The 19,163-nt window shown below is 39.9% G+C and overlaps 1 protein-coding gene across 1 annotated transcript; it reads right to left on the bottom strand.

Moving 5' to 3' along the window:
• Nucleotides 1-6,319: 6,319 nt before the first annotated feature.
• Nucleotides 6,320-14,496, bottom strand: LOC110759860 (uncharacterized). Its single transcript, XM_088248943.1, has 2 exons — nt 14,104-14,496; nt 6,320-7,737 (listed from the first exon to the last, which is right to left on the bottom strand). Exons 1-2 carry the CDS (start codon nt 14,365-14,367, stop codon nt 6,586-6,588), a joined length of 1,416 nt encoding a protein of 471 aa, XP_088105069.1. The 5' UTR covers nt 14,368-14,496; the 3' UTR covers nt 6,320-6,585.
• Between the last annotated feature and the right edge of the window lie 4,667 nt (nt 14,497-19,163).

Genomic DNA, 19,163 nt, shown 5'->3' with positions numbered 1-19,163 from the left:
ACGTCTATCCACATGGGTATGTATAGATTTTGGAGTTAGTTTTGGGGTTGGATTTGATTTAGATTAATTTAAAATATTATTGCGACCGTTGGATTTAAATTTCAACGGTTGGATCTTTTTTAATTGTTAAAATAGCTTAGATTTAATATGGATCGTTAATTTGGATTACTGTTGGAATAAAAAATAAATAAAAAAGGATTTGTTCTGAATTGTGTCGTTGGATTACAACGACAACATCCCTAGCTTTTGACATGTGGTGCGACAACTTCTGTTGACAGGACCTGCCCCGAATTCCTCGGAACTCGAGACGAATCCTATGGAAATTCCGACATCCCACTGATGCTGGGCCCACTTATTAAGAATCGAGACCTTCGGCCGAAAATTTGGCAGAGTCTCCCCTGAAAATTTGACCTTTCTCCAAAATTTCAACCTGAAAATTTAAAACACAGTTTATAACCCAACTGGCAGCATGCACAAGTTATCAACATGCAAATACAAAATAGGCCTCCAGCCTTCAAAGGGTTCGAAACAAAACCAACAATGTTCTTAAGTCAGATAAAGCATAAACAATGAAATGAATGACCTCATACAACTTTACAAAAACCACTGAAAACATTAAATTGGATTCAAATCCAACAACCATATCAACATCCATTCACAAACTCAGAATCGATCAAAGCCTTTTTAAACATAGTATATTTCGCGGCTGCACCTAGGCGAAACCCCAGGCTACCTACGTACCCTTGGACAAGGGATCAAGCCACACGTAGTTCTTATCATCAACGGTCACAACTCCGATAATATGCAATTATTTAAAATAAAACCAACGAATAACTTTAGAATTTCCTCACTACATCAATTTCAACAAGGCAACTCCTAAATACTTTATGAGTTCCTTTCCTTTTATCATTTCTTTTCGCACAACCATACCCTATTCCAGGCATATGTACTTTGAACACATTATCAATTTCTTCCCTTTATATCAGTTCAATCCCGCAACCATACCCTATCCAAGGCGTATGTTGCCGTACAACACTTCCCAATCCATGGCTCAAACATTCACACATATACAGGGTCCTCACAAAGGACAATCTCACGAATCTCAATCCCGAATCAAAACCACATATACCAAAATGTAACATTTGTGCCTATAAATGAGTATATATATATATATATATATATATAATGACACCCACCTCTCACCATCATCATGTACCAAGGGAAAATAATCCAACAGGGGATTGTTTACTAGCCACATGTAAATCGCCCTCAAAGACCATGTGGCTAGGGATGAGTCGTCCAACTGGGGGACTGACGCTCTAACCCAGCACGTACGGACGAAGAATCAAGACCCGTACGCCTGGAAAGTCCTACGCGTGCAGACTACCCAATTAAGGGTCTACAGCGACACCTCGTTAAGGTATGCCCCGGGTTCCGTCATATCCACGTATCCATATCCACTGTGTCCATGTATTAGTATCCAAGGGGGAGTACAGATGATGATGCACATCATGTACTGGGAAAAACAATCCAACAGGGGATTGTTGACTAACCACATGTAAACCTCCCTCAAAGACCATGTGGCTAGGGATGAGCCGTCCAACTGGGGCACTGACGCTCTAGCCAAGCACGTACGGACGAAGAATCAAGACCCATACGCTTGGAAAATCCTACGCTCGCAGACTACCCAATTAAGGGTCTACAGTGACACCCTGTTAAGGTATGCCCCGGGTTCCGTCATATCCAAACCATATCCAATCCATATCCATTTCCATGTATCCCAGTGTCCATATCCACTGTTTCCAAGTACCCATTTCCACTGTTTCTAAGTGTCATCATTCCAGGGGAGGTACATATGATGGTGGAGTTCATAACCCTTATATAAATATTATAAAGATAATTTTCCCTCCCTTAATTTAATTTTTCCCATTTGCCTATTCATAGTATAGACCAAAAACCTTTCAATCATAAAACCCATAACCGGGGAGGTACCTAAGGTAGTGCTAATAGCACTCAAACTAACATTCCAATCTCACATCTCTCCTCATCTCACAACCACATCCCAAGTACCCCACACATAATCTACAAAGATAGCATTTTCTCAAATATTATATAAATGACTTAAGATACTCGAATATGTCAAACCCACATATATCACAAATACTTTACAAAAAAAAAAAAGAATTCAACTATTAAATATAAACAGAATTTAAATAAACCATTAAATTCAAAAGCATAAGATTTCCATCACAAAACCATAAAAATAATCTCATAGACCCATATAATCAACATAAATCAAATGACGGTCAAGACTCGTCCAAAAGGGTCGTTCTGGTACTCCTCGAAGAGTGGGACTACCTCAGAAGACTCACGGTCAACCGAGGGTCAAATTGCCCAAACTTGGTCAACCGGGCCCGCGAGACCCACGACCTCCGTTTTACGATCCGAAAGTTCCTATGGGTTCCACAAGGTCTAGGATACACGTCCTGCAAGTTTCATTCAGATCGGACGGTCGGATCGCTCGCGATCGCATGATCGAACGGTTATCGTAAAACACAAGCTTTAAGTTATTGAATCGGAACATTCGGGACTCCGATTCACGATCCGCGAATTTCTACACGATCCTAGGAATACCTAGATCAACATATATTAAATGGGAAGCGATCCAACAGTTCTAACATATCGAACCCAGAAATCACACAATATGTAAAATCCGTTCAGGGTCAAACGTTATCTGAATTGAGATCTGCAAATTCCTACGCGCTTGTGACAACCAGAGGATCGCATTGGGTGTCCAAAGCGATCACCACTCGCCGGAAAAACTCAAAATCACGGGCCAAGACTCCTACCCTAGGTAATACACCTAATTTGGAGCCACTTTTGTTCTTGGACATACCCCACATGGTGGCCGGACGTGACGGCGGTGGCTTGGAGAAGCCACCGGCTGTGCAGAAAATCGAAGGGGGAGGGGGCTGCTCGCGGAGAGAGAGAGTGATGAAAGAGAGATTTTCTGAGATTTTATTAAAATAAATTTCCAAATAATTATGGTTGTGCCACTGAGAGTTTTTAGATCATAACTTCCTCATTACAACTTCGATTCAAGCCTACCGCATGTCTACGGACTCGTCTCAATACGACCTACTTAAAGGTACCAGCCACTGCCCCGAAATCCTTCTGAATTAAAATGACCATTTTGCCCCTACCCCGAGGGCAAAATTGGAAATTCATATTTAAATGATTTAAATAATTTGGTGGCGAAATAATTTAGGGTCGGGGTGTTACATCTGTAGCACCGGCATCACGACCCTATTCACACCTCCTTGCACATGGGCTGCGTCATGCTAGAGTGGGCTTGAACAAAAAAAATTCCATTCCATGCAATAGCTGATAAAAATTCCAGAGTGGGCTTTAATGAAAGTGATAAAAGCAAGTCAGAAGAAGGAAGTTAAAGACCTATATGTTTACATTTTTTTTATAAAAAAAATTAAAGACTTGTATGTGGTGAGGCAGTTTTGCTTTAATGGAGTTCTTCATGGAGGGTGAACGGAGCAAACATCAGGGCAAGCAGTGGCGGACCCACAGAGGCGCAAGGAGGTGCAGGTGCACCTTCTCTCACCGGAAAATGCATTGGAGATGGAGGAATTTGCCCCTTTGCTTGTGCCCACCAAGTGTTCGATTAAAAGCCTCAAAGAGGCTGTTTTGTTGCTGTTGCGTGAGACCCTAAATATTTACCTTAGATTGTTGAGCTCGATCTCACGATCACGTAGGAGAAAACGGTTCGTCAATTGGACCTCAACAACCAAAGTTATAGATTTTAGAAGATTTTGAAAAATGTTCACTTAAGTTGCAGACACAACCAGTCGAAGAAGAAGATGACCCGTGTTTGTAGTTAGAATCCTGTGCTTCTCAACTTGCATTCCTTTTTAATGTGGTCCACTATCAGTGCGCCATGTGTCAAATTTTAATTAGACCAAATTTAGAAATTCATTAAAAATTCATATGTGCTCCAAAAAATTCACCGAAAAATACCCCAAACTCATAATCACATCTACTTTTATCTTGTGACCTCCAAATCACATGTACTTTGGGTTAGATTAATTGGTATTGATTTTGGTTAGATTAATGGATGATTTCATATGAATTTTGATAGACTAATTGTGTAATTGACATGCATTTTGTTCGTATTTGATATTAATTTTGGTAAATAATTGTGTATACGTAACATGAATTTTGTGCATTTAATTTATATAGAAAATAGACTATAGCCGATTAGGCTTAGATGTAAAACTCTTATTTATTTTAATTATGAATAATATTAGTATTGTTGAAATTGTAAGGCTATTTGGTTATTATTATTATTTTTTCTGATGTTTTAGCCTTTTAACATTGCCCCTTTCCTGAAAAATTCCTAGATCCGTCACTGAGGGCAAGGATGGGTAGGGGTTCATGCATTCAGGCATTATAACTTGTTTTAGGTATAATTAAACCGGACGGCATATTTGGGCAGTATTTTTATATAAAATTAACCATTTAAGTATAAATTATTCATCAACAATGGATTAGATGTGGTCACCTACCGTTAGATTTAATCCAACGGTGACCTCTAAAAAAGTCTCTCTCTCTAATGGAAACAAGTGTAGCTTGTTTTCAGAAAACATATAAGATCACCATAAAATAAGAAACTTCGTAAGAGGTTTGTAGCTCAAGTGGTTAAGAGCATTTTACTCCGGTATCTTTGATCCTAGATTGGATTCACTGCTCCCCCAACCTTCTTTATTGTATGCAACAACACAGATAGACTAATTTCTTATTCTTCTTGGCACCAATATGATATTGATCAAATGAATACAGAGAGCCCAAAAAGACTAAAATAAAATATATATTATTAAAATAAAAACGAAAATGACGCGGCAGTTGCTGAAGAAGGAAAAAAAGGCAACAGATTTCATCTTTTTTTTTTTCTTTCTAATTTAACAATGAATTACATTGGAACTTACTTTGGAAGCTTGATTGATCCAGAATTTTCTTTCTTGGCACAAGACTTGATCAGAGACCTTTTCAAATGTCATTCATTTTTTTAATTTTAAAAACAGATAGAAGCTTACGTTCAATAAGGAACCGAAATACAACATTAAAGAAATATTGGAACTCAACACATTGCATAAATGTGGCCTCATTAAAACACCTTCTTCATTGTATTCAACACACCCACCGGTACAACATACACACCCCCGAATTACTAATAGGAGAGCCAACACAGATAGACTAATTTCTTATTCTTCTTGGCGCCGACGGACGTACCCATGAATTTTTCAACGGAAGTGCAATTTTTAAAGGCTAAAAGCTTACCCAAAAAAAAATAAAAAATTAGACAACCAAATATCCTTATAATTTAAACAATACCAATGTCATTCATAATTCATAGAAAAAAATAACATTATAATTAACTTACAATTGTTACTGACGAGTATGATAGTGATCATATGAATATAGAGAGAGCCAAGTGAAAAAAACTAAAATAAAAAATATATTATTAAAAGAAAAACAAAACTAACGTGGCAGTTGTTGAAGAAGGAAGAAAAAAGGCAACAGATTTCATCTTCTTTTTTTTTCTTTCTAGTTTAATGATGAATTACATTGGAATTTACTTTGGAAGCTTGATCGATCCAGAATTTTCTTTTTTGGAACAAAACTTGATCGATCGATGAATAAGTTTTTATAAAGACTTTGAATTCTCTCAACAAAAAAAAACAAAAAAAGACTTGGTGGTGGGGATGTAAATCTGTTGTTTTATAAAGACTTTTTTTCATAGCTAAGATGTTTTTGTAAGACTTGGGGATGGAGTTCTCTCGAAAAATAAAAAATAAAAATAAATGGTGGAGTTTCCTCTCTTCCGTGTACAATAACACACCATTTTTCCCATGACACTGGATAGTTTCTTCTCGCTTTCTTTTACCAACGTAAGCCTGTTAAGGCATACATCGAATTGAATAAAAGGAATGTTAAATTGGTAATTGATCTTGAGTTGTCAAAGAGATCCCTAGGTAAGGTCATCATAAGCCAAAATTTCAAATGTCATTGCTCTTTTTAGTTTATTTTTTCCCCTTAATGACCATATATATAACAGTGTGAGTGCATAACCTATAATCAATTTCAATCATCGATTGTTTATTATGAATACTAATTTAAACATCAGAGACCCTTTGAAACATACATACTGTACAATACATGTTTACTACATACCAGTTTATTCCTTCATTCCAAATTAAAGAAGAGAAAAAAGACACATACGTGCATATCATACAGGACAATTCAACAATTTAAAATTAGAAAGAAGCTTTCATTCAATAAGGAACCGAAATACAACATTACAGAAATACTGGAACTCAACACACTGCATAAATGTGGCCTCATTGAAACCTTACCTTCAAAAAAATTCAAGAAGAGAAAAATCTGGTGAAGGAAAAAGAGTACCACACTAGCTCAAACAAAAATAAAGCAAACTAGTCATTATTTCTTCGACACCTCTTTATTTATTTATTTATTGGAGGGTCGTGTACTTGATATTCATGTGGAGAACATCAATCACAGGCTTTCTTGTTTGGTCTCATACTTGAAGTTGTAGGAATTGACGCCACTGTAAACGCCATCGTCCATGGCGTGGGTGACATGTGTGCCGTCGATAAGCGTATCCCGCTGAGTGTAGGAGAATGGAACATCGCATGAGCCCCTAGTCGCCATGAGACTCACTTTCACCATAGACATTGGGGGCACAATAACCCTGTACACAGTCTCTACTTCACTTTCGGAGGTGTCTGTTTTCCCCCACTGGAATTCTGCCCCGAATTCAGCCGATATTTCAATCTGTCCTTTTGCAATCAAAGGAACTCCAGTTTCAACTGTGGTCTTGAGGCCCAACTTCATCGAAACGCTAGAATTCCAAGTACTGCTCCTGCTGTCTTTGTACGAGAGCCTCAAGTCTATTGTGTTTTCTTTTTGAGTTTGGTTAACGGCATCTCCGGTGGCCATGGTGACAACTCTTTGGCTATAGATCCGGGAGTCAAGGAGGCGAAAGTTAACGTTGTAAATGCTCCTAGACACAACAAGCTCTTCCAGCTCCATGTACGCCTCTTTGACGATACTAGGGCGGCCAGCATTGAGACAGGACTCAAACCCGTCCGTGGTCAGTCTAAAGCAGAAATTATCATTGCCCAAGTTGCGGAGAGCAACCTTGTTGTCATTGTCAAGCTTAATAGGCCAAAACAACATGTCCTTGTTGCTTTCGTTACCATCAAGATTGGAGTCGGCCCAGATCCAATTAGGGCTGCGCCTCCAGAACTTTCCAGAGAGATTGGATTTGATCCGAACACTCCCATCTCCGTTAGAGAATACCTCGTTCCCCACACTGGATTGTCCAACGTCAGTGGATGAGAATTGCAAGAAAGGGTGGCCCTTAAACGTGCTGGCGCTCAGGTATTTCCCATTGTCGCCCTTGAAGGAGACATGCTTGGGCAATACCAACAGCGTTTCCCAATCAACGATTAAGCAGGCGTCGCACAGCTCCTCGTTAGGCGCCGCAGATCCTGCAAACAAGCACGAGTCTTGTGGCGGGGCCACCCTCCATAAGCATGCATAGTGCCCGAGCTGGACGTGTCGAAATCGGACCCCTTGAGCAGGATCCTTATCGTCTACGTAGACGGGCTCGAACAAGGTGCAAGACCATTTGGATTGGTCTTCCTCGGGTGTTGAGAATTAATGACTAACTCACTGCCCTTTTAAGATCTTGTTGTTGATGGACTTTGGACAAAGAACTCAATGATGGATGAGTCTTACACACACACACAGAAATTAACCAAGCACAAATGACACAAGTGTTTATAGAGGTTCAGCAAATTGCCTACATCCTCTTTGGTGATCACCTTGAGAAATTTCACTAATGAAGATAGGTTACAACTTTGGTTTACAAAGGAAACCCCCTTAGAACACTACCCTCACAATCTGTTTCTCTCACACCCTTGCTCAACACCTTGATACACTTAGAGAACTCTCTTGCTCTCCCCTTAGTTTTCCTGAACACACAACTAAAACTTCAGCTCTAACTCAACTTGGAATACCAGCTTCTTCCACTTACAATTATTCAACTTGTTTTCTCCTCTTGTGTTATCTTACTTCACCCCATTTCCTACACAAGCCAATAGACAAGAGATAAGATATCAGCTTGTCCTCCACGTTCTTCCCTTTAGTCACCACTTAGACTAAATGTCAGATCAAGTAGGTAAATAGAATCCAACTCAGCCACCTCCCACTTACACCAGAAAATGGAGAGTGATATCTTTGAAATAAGATAACCAATTAGCCATGAGTGCTCTCCCAACTATCCAGCAGGTAGTCAACGTTCATTTAACTCAGAAGTGACCCACTAAGCCTCTGAAATCTTGTGGAAAGCGATAGCCATTGAAAACACTGTTGAAAACGCGTAAGAAATCGTCACAGCACGACTGGGACGACCGGTCGCCAGGAACTGGCGACCGGTCGCTTTTGGTTTTTCCTCCAGACCTTGAATCTGCTTCTAAACGACCGGTCGCAAATGCTAAGCGACCGGTCGCTAGCTTCCTGCGACCGGTCGCAAAGAACTGGCGACCGGTCGCTCGTTGATGTTGCTCCAGACTTCGAATCTGCTTCAAAACGACCGGTCGCAAATGCCTAGCGACCGGTCGCTTTTAGGCAGATTCAAAATCTTCCTTTCAGCGCCAAAACCAACCTTGTATCCTTAGGTGAGCCATTTTCCCAACAATCTCCACCATGGCGAGCCTAATACTCCTTGTGGACATCATTGCCTTCTAGGACATCTGTAATGTCTTGAGAATCGTCCTAATAACTCTCAAGAACTCCACCTCAATCTTTAGCATGTAACAAGATTGAGCAAGCTCAAACAATGCTTGAACTTAGCTGTTGTGACTGGCTTTGTTAGGCAATCTGAAGCGTTCTCATTTGTATGAACCTTCATTATTGTGATGTCTCCATCATTCACCCAATCCCTTATCCGGTGGTATCTCACATCAATGTGTTTGGACCTCCCATGGAACACTTGATTCTTCACTAAGCAAATAGCACTTTGACTGTCACTTAGAATCACCACCAAGTCTTGAGCTATCCCGAATTCCTTTGCCAATCTCTTCAGCCATACCGCTTCTTTTGAAGCTTCCGTTAAAGCCATATACTCCGCTTCCGTAGTAGACAAGGCACTAACCGATTGTAACACTGCTCTCCAACTAATCGGTCCTCCACCACAAGTGAAGACATATCCTGTGGTGGATCTCCTCTTGTCTAGATCTCCTGCATAATCAGAATCTACATACCCCGACACACATGCCTTTCCTTGTTGTCTTTCAAACAATATCCCAAGCCTTTTGGTGCCCTTCAAGTACCTGAGAATCCATTTTGCTGCTGTCCAATGTTGCCTTCCAGGATTCGCCATATACCTTGACACCACACTAACGGCTTGGGCTAAGTCGGGGCGTGTGCACACCATTGCATACATGAGACACCCTACCAAGCTTGCATATGGAACTTTACTCATTTCCTCCTTCTCCACATTCGTAGAAGGACATTCTTTTGCACTTAACTTAAAATGCTCCGCCAAAGGAGTAGACACCGGTTTGCAATCCATCATATTAAACCTTTCAAGTACCTTGGAAATATACTTGCTTTGTGACAGCCACAACTTGCCTTCCTTTCTGTCTCTCCTTATCTCCATTCCTAGGATCTTTTGTGCAGCACCAAGATCCTTCATGTCAAACTCCCTTCCAAGTAGTGTCTTCAAATTCTGGATTTTTGACATGTCCTTACATGCAATTAGCATGTCATCAACATAAAGAAGCAAAAGGATGAAGTTACCATCCTTGAATGCATGAGAGTACACACAACAATCAGATTCACATCTTCTATATCCAATCTTCATCATGTAAGAATCGAAGCACTTGTTCCACTGCCTTGGAGATTGCTTCAGTCCATACAAAGACTTCTTCAACCTGCAAACCAGATTTTCCTTCCCTGCTTCAATGAACCCTTGAGGTTGGCTCATGTAGATGTCTTCCTCCAATTCACCATGAAGGAAAGCAGTCTTCACATCCATTTGCTCCACCTCCATGTCCTCTTGTGCTACTATGGAGAGTAGTAGTCGTATAGAAGTATGTTTCACCACCGGAGAGAAGATTTCATCATAATCAACTCCCTCCTTTTGCAAGAATCCTTTTGCCACCAACCGAGCTTTGAATAAGGTGGCACCCTTCTCATGCATTTCTTCTTTCTTCCTAAACACCCATTTGCAGCCAATAACCTTGCGACCTTTGGGTTTAGGAACTAACTCCCAAACTGAGTTTTGGTGTAGAGATTCCATCTCTTGCATCATAGCTTCCATCCAACTTTCCCGTTCCTTGTTCTCAACAGCTTCTTGGAACGTGGTTGGTTCTTCTTCACTAGCATTTAGGGCATAGTGAACTGCATCCATCTCCCATCCAAACCTTTGAGGTGGTTTGATGGTTCTCTTGGGCCTGGACCGAGCTATAGATGATGGCTCCACCTGTTCTTGAGCCTCTTCTTCTTCTTGAGTGTGTTGTTGATGCTGCCCAGCTTCTTCCTCTTCAATGTCGGACTCCACCTCCTCCTGAACGTCTTCAGTTGGCTGTTTCTGAGTAGTCTTTCTTGACACCTTCTTGAGTGGAACTTCAAAGGTTGTTTCTTTCTCAACAACATCCTCCTTTGCCTCTGAATTCTTGACTTTGTTCATAGGTATGGTCTTCTCATCAAACACAACATTTCTGCTGAGTATCTTCTTGTGGTTCACTGGATCCCACAGCTTGTAGCCCTTCACACCACTCTCAAATCCAATGAAAATACATTCAAGAGACTTTGGCTTCAACTTGGATCTTTCATCACTAGGAATAAGTGCATATGCACTGCACCCAAACACCTTAAGATTCGAATAATCGATTGACCTTTTAGACCATACCTCCTCTGCACACTTGAACTCAAGATTTCTTGAAGGCGATTGGTTAACCAAATAGGCAGCGTGGTTAACCGTTTCTGCCCAAAAAGATTCGGGCAACCCTGCATGAATTCTCATACATCTCTCACGCTCCATGAGAGTTCGGTTCATCCTCTCCGCAGCTCCATTTTGTTGGGGTGTCTTCTTCACGGTAAAGTGCCTCTTAATGCCTTCACTTTTGCAAAACTCAAGGAACTTGCTGTCCTTATATTCACCACCATTGTCACTCTTTAGGATCTTGATCTTTCTTCCGGTTAGGTTCTCTACTTCCGCCTTCCACTCTTTGAATTTGGTGAAGACCTCAGATTTCTCCTTCATGAAGTAGACCCAAACCTTCCTGGAAAAATCATCCAAGAAAGTCACAAAATAGCGAGCTCCACCCTTCGATTTAACCGGTGATGGCCCCCATACATCCGTGTGAATATAATCTAGCACACCCGTGCTTTCTTCCTCTTTGTTTCGCTGCTTGAAAGCTATTTTTGATTGCTTTCCCATGGTACAAAATCTGCAGAACTCAAGCTTGCAACTTTGAACACCTTTCAACAATTTTCTGTTGTGTAGTTCCTGCATGCCCCTCTCACTCATGTGCCCTAGCCTCAAATGCCAAAGCTGAGTTTCATCTTCCGAGTCCTTGCTTGTAGATACAGCTGCTCCACCTATGATTGTTGTACCACACAACCTATATAGACAATTAGGTTGAATCTCACCCTTCATAATCACAAGTGAACCTTTTGAGACTATGAGTTTCCCTCCATTTGCTTTGAATGAATAACCATTCTTATCAAGAGTTCCAAGGGAAATGAGATTCTTACGCAACTTTGGAATGTGCCTTACCATTCCAAGCGTCCTAACAGCCCCATCATGCATCTTTACCTTGATTGTACCGGTTCCTTTGACTCTACACATTGAGCCATCCCCCATCATCACTTCACTGCTATCTTCTTTCTCATACGTGTCAAACCACTCCTTGTTTGAGCACATATGATATGAGCATCCGGAATCCAAAATCCAATCGGAAGAGGAACACCTTGAAGAATTAGCCAATGCATTTGTTTTAACATTGCTATTAACACACAAAAGCTCACCATCACTTTCCGTGACATCCTCCGCTGTGTTTGCTGCATTCTTCCCTTTGTTCTTCTTCTCCTTCCATATGGGGCAATTCTTTTTCCAATGCTCCTTTGACCCACACTCGAAACAACCATCTTTCGCCTTGGATTTGGACCTTCCTCTATTGCCTTTCTTGCCTTCACGCCTCTTTGAACGACCTCTCTCTCCGGTCTTTGCAACTAGACCTTCACCTTGAGAGTTTTCTCCCGAACGTTGAGTCATCCTATGGTGTGTCATGATGTCTTGCACCACAGGCTCAAAATCAAGAGTAACCTTTCCGAACATAAGAGTGGTTCGGAAGTGTTTATAGGACGAAGGTAAGGATGTCAACAACATGAGAGCCTTATCCTCCGGACTATAATTCACATCCATTCTCTGCAAGTCAGCAACACATCTATTGAAACTACTTAGATGTTCCATTAGATTTCCTCCCTCCTCCATCTTAAGATTCAGGAGTTCTTCCTTGAGGAAGAGTTTGTTGGACAACGATTTCCCTGCAAACATCTCTTCGAGCTTCTCCCATGTTTGCTTCGCTGTATCCTTTATCACGTTGATGAGCACCTCATCGGAGAGATAGTTTTCGATAGCTCCTCTGGCTAACTCGTCAAGAACTCCCCACTCATCATCCGTCATGCTTGCTGGCTTCTTCTCCTTGCCAACCAACACTACATGGAGCTGTTGTTGTGTAAGAGCTGACTTCATCCTTCGTTGCCAAAGAGTGAAGTTCTCCTTCCCTGTGAAAGGCTTTAACTCCACCTTCATACTTGCTGCCTGTGGTGGCTTCATATGCTGTGAACTGCTACCACTCTCAGCTTCCATGTCACTTGCCATCTTCAACACACTAGCACTCCAAGAGAAGAACTAGCTCCAGCTGCCAAACACAGCTCTGATACCACTTGTTGAGAATTAATGACTAACTCACTGCCCTTTTAAGATCTTGTTGTTGATGGACTTTGGACAAAGAACTCAATGATGGATGAGTCTTACACACACACACAGAAATTAACCAAGCACAAATGACACAAGTGTTTATAGAGGTTCAGCAAATTGCCTACATCCTCTTTGGTGATCACCTTGAGAAATTTCACTAATGAAGATAGGTTACAACTTTGGTTTACAAAGGAAACCCCCTTAGAACACTACCCTCACAATCTGTTTCTCTCACACCCTTGCTCAACACCTTGATACACTTAGAGAACTCTCTTGCTCTCCCCTTAGTTTTCCTGAACACACAACTAAAACTTCAGCTCTAACTCAACTTGGAATACCAGCTTCTTCCACTTACAATTATTCAACTTGTTTTCTCCTCTTGTGTTATCTTACTTCACCCCATTTCCTACACAAGCCAATAGACAAGAGATAAGATATCAGCTTGTCCTCCACGTTCTTCCCTTTAGTCACCACTTAGACTAAATGTCAGATCAAGTAGGTAAATAGAATCCAACTCAGCCACCTCCCACTTACACCAGAAAATGGAGAGTGATATCTTTGAAATAAGATAACCAATTAGCCATGAGTGCTCTCCCAACTATCCAGCAGGTAGTCAACGTTCATTTAACTCAGAAGTGACCCACTAAGCCTCTGAAATCTTGTGGAAAGCGATAGCCATTGAAAACACTGTTGAAAACGCGTAAGAAATCGTCACAGCACGACTGGGACGACCGGTCGCCAGGAACTGGCGACCGGTCGCTTTTGGTTTTTCCTCCAGACCTTGAATCTGCTTCTAAACGACCGGTCGCAAATGCTAAGCGACCGGTCGCTAGCTTCCTGCGACCGGTCGCAAAGAACTGGCGACCGGTCGCTCGTTGATGTTGCTCCAGACTTCGAATCTGCTTCAAAACGACCGGTCGCAAATGCCTAGCGACCGGTCGCTTTTAGGCAGATTCAAAATCTTCCTTTCAGCGCCAAAACCAACCTTGTATCCTTAGGTGAGCCATTTTCCCAACATCGGGTTCATTCGCTCCAGCAACAATCCAATGGTGGTGGTCCGACCACCTGACCCAGTATTTATTGTTGTAGCAGCATCTTATGTGCACTAGTCCCTTCCCGCCCTTTGCCATCTCCACATGGAACTTTGAATACAGACTCACGACCTCTTCACCGGAGAACTTGAGAAACCCATGAATCTGCACATCTTCCTTCACGTAGCTCAAGTATTTGGCGTTGTACCTTGATTTCAACACCATATACCTTGGCAATGTGTTCACCATTTTCTCTTAATTAATTCTAGAAACAATGTATAGCTACTCTCTGTTAGGCGGTTCGAGAGGTCCCAGGCCGGAGTAGAAGCTCACAATTTTGAAGATGATAGTGAAGAAGATGGTGTGTTTGGTTGGAATTCGTCACTCTTCTTAAATAGACTTCAGAAAATAGTGTAAACAAATCATGGCAACAAGCAAAAAGGTCACGTGCACAAAAGGGGAAAAGATAAGGAGATAGATGAAATGCAAAGAATCCAAGAAAGATAGAGGAGATGAGCACAAAGTCATAAATAATTGCAAGAAGACAAGAGGAGATGAGCACAAAGTCATAAATAAGTGCAAGAAGACAAGAGGAGATGGGCACCAAGTCAAAAAAATTCAAGCGTGTGGGATAATGGCCTACAAGTTTTCATTTTAATTATATTTTTTTGAGGTTAAAATGTTTAGAAAAAATAAATCATGAAGTTATAAACAAAAATGAGCTCAAGAAAAATTAACCACAAAAAAAAAAAATACTAAGTTAGAGTTAAAATATTTTTAAACAATTTAGTAAGGCTATGGACTCAAAATTTCATACCGGAGGGTTGGGAGAAAAAATTGTTTGACTCTAGGCAATACATGAATAGTTGTATTTTAAAGGGTGAAAATTTGGGTTTAACCCCTTTAGGCCTTCTCCAACCCATTTGGTCCTAAACCCAAATTTCCCTCCTCCAAAAAGTAACTATTTTGGTTTTACCCGGACTCAAACCGTTTTTCCCCGAACCCTTCACTCAAATTTTAAGTCCGCAACTTTATTAAATTGTTTAAGAATGGTTTTTTTTTTTTAATGGATAACTTTTCTTCATTTAATCTTTTTAAATAACTTCATAATTTAATTTTTTGAACAATTTGACCTAAAACAATTGAAATTCCACAAATACAATTTGACCCTGTGCATGTTCTTACATAATTTCATCTTGTTTATCCCCCAAATACTTCTTCTTTCATGGAGTAAATTTGGACTATTCCATGTACATTATTTTTTGTTCTTGGCCTTCTGACGCAGCGAGATATAAGGGATAGGGATATCGAACGATAACCCTACAAGTAACAATGTCGGAATCCACCAGAGAAATTTAGTAAACCTCAAATATATTGATTGAAAATAAGATCAAAATCTCAGGATGGTTTTTCCAAAACCGATTTCGAGCCGTGAAGCGATTGGAACAATAGGAAAAATCGCAGTTTTTCCGTCGCCGTTTTCGACAACAGAATCCAACGAGTGAGGTTCTTAGGCTTCGGCTAGCCAACAGGCAGGACCCCCACCAGGCCATACCAGCTTGGGCTTTCTGTGAGTGGACTTTGTTTAACACCATATACCTTGGCAATGTGTCCACCATTTTCTCTTAATTAATTATATAGAAACAAATTAATGCCAAATCTCACTCTACGTGAAGTTAGCATGCTAGCTAGCTATATTTATAGTGGATCTCTTGAGGAATTCTTGTGTTGTAACTGATATTTCTTGGCTATTACTTCGTACTAAACTCATCAAAACTGCATTAATGGTTGCACGTGAACCATGTGGGAAAGCAATAATACCACATAACACTGATAGATACATGGTACTATATACTTAACTTTTTGTGTTGCAGGACCATTTGGATTGCCAAATTCATGGTACTATATACTTAACTTTTTGTGTGGTGCAGGACCACCATTTGGATAGCAGGACCATTTGGATCATTTGAATATCAGGACCATTTGGATTGCCTAATTCTAACTTTTTGTGTTGCTATCCATGAATTAGGCAATCCAAATGGTCATGATATCCAAATGGATGTCAGGACCATTTGGATATCAGGACCATTTGGATTGCCTAATTCCAAATGGTCCAGTATATACTTAACTTTTTGTGTTGCATGACCATTTGGATTGCCTAATCTATATGGTACTATCTAGCAGGACCATACGTGCATATCATACAGGACAATTCAATAATTTTTATTTTAAAATTAGAAAGAAGCTTTCATTCAAAAAGGAACCGAAATACAACATTACAGAAATACTGGAACTCAACACACTGCATAAATGTGGCCTCATTAAAACCTTACCTTCAAAAAAATTCAAGAAGAGAAAAATTTGGTGAAAGAAAAAGAGTACCACACTTGCTCAAACAAAAAATAAAGCAAACCAGTCATTATTTCTTCGACACCTCTTTATTTCTTTATATATTGGAGGGTCGTGTACTTGATATTCACGTGGAGAACATCAATCACAGGCTTTCTTGTTTGGTCACATACTTGAAGTTGGTGGCTTGGTTGGGTTTTTGTCATATGAATAATGTTTTCGTACTAAACTCATCAAAACTGCATTAGTGCACGTGAACCATGTGGGAAAGCAATAATACCACATAACGTTAATGGTTGCAGCTTTCGTACATTGGTTGGTGGCTTGGTTGGATTTTTGTCGGCCAGTGCATGCGAACACTTGGTGGTGTTCACGTATAAGTACTGTACAGGTACATGCACGCTGACGGTTGGCATTGATTTGACATTTAATTTCATAATCATAATAAGCATCCAAACTTAGAGAGGTTTGAGAGAAGCCTCAATTCTGTGAGAAGAGAAATCCTCCTTGAAGATAACCCTTTTCATCTTATAAACAATAATTACAAAAACAAATAAAGAAGATGCCCCACCATCCCCAATTCTATTGTTGTCTGCCTCAATTCTGTGAGAAGAGAAATCCTCCTTGATCTTTTTCCTGCCTGCATCAGTTTCTTGTGCTTGATTTGTGCAAATTCCTATGCTCCAGGTACAATACCCTACTAACCATTGAACTTGATGCACCTTAGTACATATTTGATGCACCTTAGTACTAGGTAAAACACATATTGGATGCACCTTAATGCCAGGTAAAACACATATGTTTAGAAGGAAAAAAAAAAGATTATACTTCCATACTAGGTATATTAAAAAATTAACATTATGACAAAAACAATTCCATCAAAGAATTTTGAAAAACTCAATATATAAATTTATAGCTAAAAGGTAGGTATATGCTACCAATATAATAAAGCTACAAATATAGAATTCTAAAAAATATAGTTTCCATATGTATATAACTGAAACCCTAATACCTCCCCTTTCTTGAGATCAACAATGAAAATTATGTTATCACATCCAATTCCTACAATTCCACTCAGAATATCAAGGGAAAAATGGTGAATTTTTCAAACTCAGAGAAGGTGGATGGGTTGGGTGTGAAGTTCGATCGTTCATAATTTCTTTACTGATGATTGAGGAACAAAAGGGAATGCTGCTGGTGAGATGGGTGTGGGTGGTTGTCGAGAGTTGGGTTGGCTATTGATGTTGGTGGCTGCTACTAGGTTGTTTTCCTCTTTCTTTTTTTCCCTTTAAATTTTGAATTTTTATTTTCTTTAATTTTATTAAGTTAAAAGTGTTATGTTAGGGTTAAGTAGTTGGACACGCATCAAAAAATTACGCATGGGACACAAAAGGACATGGAAAATGGGGACAGCGGATCCCGTCCCGACTTTTTTGCTTGAAATTCTTACAATTATTGATAGTTTGAAGCTTAAATTTAGTTTCAATTTCAAAAAAATTAAGATGGATTTAACGTTGTACATGGATAGAGTTTAAGCATACATTAAGCTTCAATTTAGGGAACTTTAATTAAGCTTATTTGAGGGATAAATTAAATGGCCCAATGCATTAGATTTAAACACAGTTTTTTTTTTTTTTTTTTTTTTTTTTTTGAGAATCAAGATTTCATTCAATGTTCAAAAAGAGATTACATCTGCATCAAGAACTGGGAGCAGCCATGTAGGTGCTTCCTCAATCCAGGAAACAAAATCATTACAGCTAATAGCAAAATGAGCCAAGGTGTGTGCCACTTTATTTCCACCTCTCGGGGTCCATTGACATAGGACTACTCTAAATTTATCAAGTAGGCTTTTCGCCTCTTCCAATAAGAGACCATCTATTCCACTACACTCCTCTGTTGAAAGAATATCAGCTATACATGCTTGTGCATCCATCTCTAGAATGGCACCAGTAAATCCCATGTCGATTGCAAAGCGCAGTCCTTCAATTGCCGCCATAAGCTCCGTTTGCCTAGCCCCATAACTGGCTTGGATTGGCTTGACACAAGCACCCATAAACTCACCCCTCTCACAAGACCACCCAATAAGCCTAGAGGGGGTGAATAGGCTTTTGTCAATTTTAATTATAATTTTAATATTACCAAGTTGAAATTTAATCCAACTAAATTTAGTTTCAAATCAATCAAACAAGCAAGAAAAATAAAGTATACAACGAATTTTAATGTGGAAAAACCCCAAGACGAGATTAAAAAACCACAGGCACTTTGCGAGGCAGAAACCAATCCACTAAGACAAAAGCAATACAAAAGAGACTTAATTGACTCAAATACTTGTCTCTCTGCAGCAGCCAATCCACGCTCTTGCTACTACTTTGACACGTCTGAATTGATTCCACATCGTCAATCTTGATAGTGGCATGAACCTCTATGATCGTCAATCACCACCAAGGCACAAACACTCCAATGAAGAGAATGATATGATGTGGGTGCTAGGTTGTTTAGATTCACAAGGAACAATCTAATCAACCTAATGATGTTATGCTCAATGAACTCTAGTAAAGATGAAGAAGAGAAATCTCAAGAGTTCATAAAAATTAACTCACAAGGATTTGATGCAAAAAGCCAATTTCAGAATATTTGAGTTCTCTATCTTATGTTTACTAAAACAAGGTATTTATATGACTTACAACTTGTTTTAG

Source organism: Prunus avium, chromosome 2 (genome assembly GCF_965620075.1).
Source record: "Prunus avium chromosome 2, drPruAviu1.hap1.1, whole genome shotgun sequence".
Taxonomy (NCBI): domain Eukaryota; kingdom Viridiplantae; phylum Streptophyta; class Magnoliopsida; order Rosales; family Rosaceae; genus Prunus; species Prunus avium.
The sequence above is the reverse complement of the archived record's forward strand: the minus strand, read 5'-3'. Positions and strand labels throughout refer to the sequence as shown.

What these genes read in the sequence shown, in the direction of transcription:
- LOC110759860 (XM_088248943.1), bottom strand. Translation starts at nt 14,367, where the DNA reads ATGGTGAACACATTGCCAAGGTATATGGTGTTGAAATCAAGGTACAAC. An exon ending in CTGGAGCGAATGAACCCGAT is followed by an intron (nt 7,738 to 14,103) that starts GTTGGGAAAATG and finishes TCAACACCCGAG; the next exon opens with GAAGACCAATCCAAATGGTC.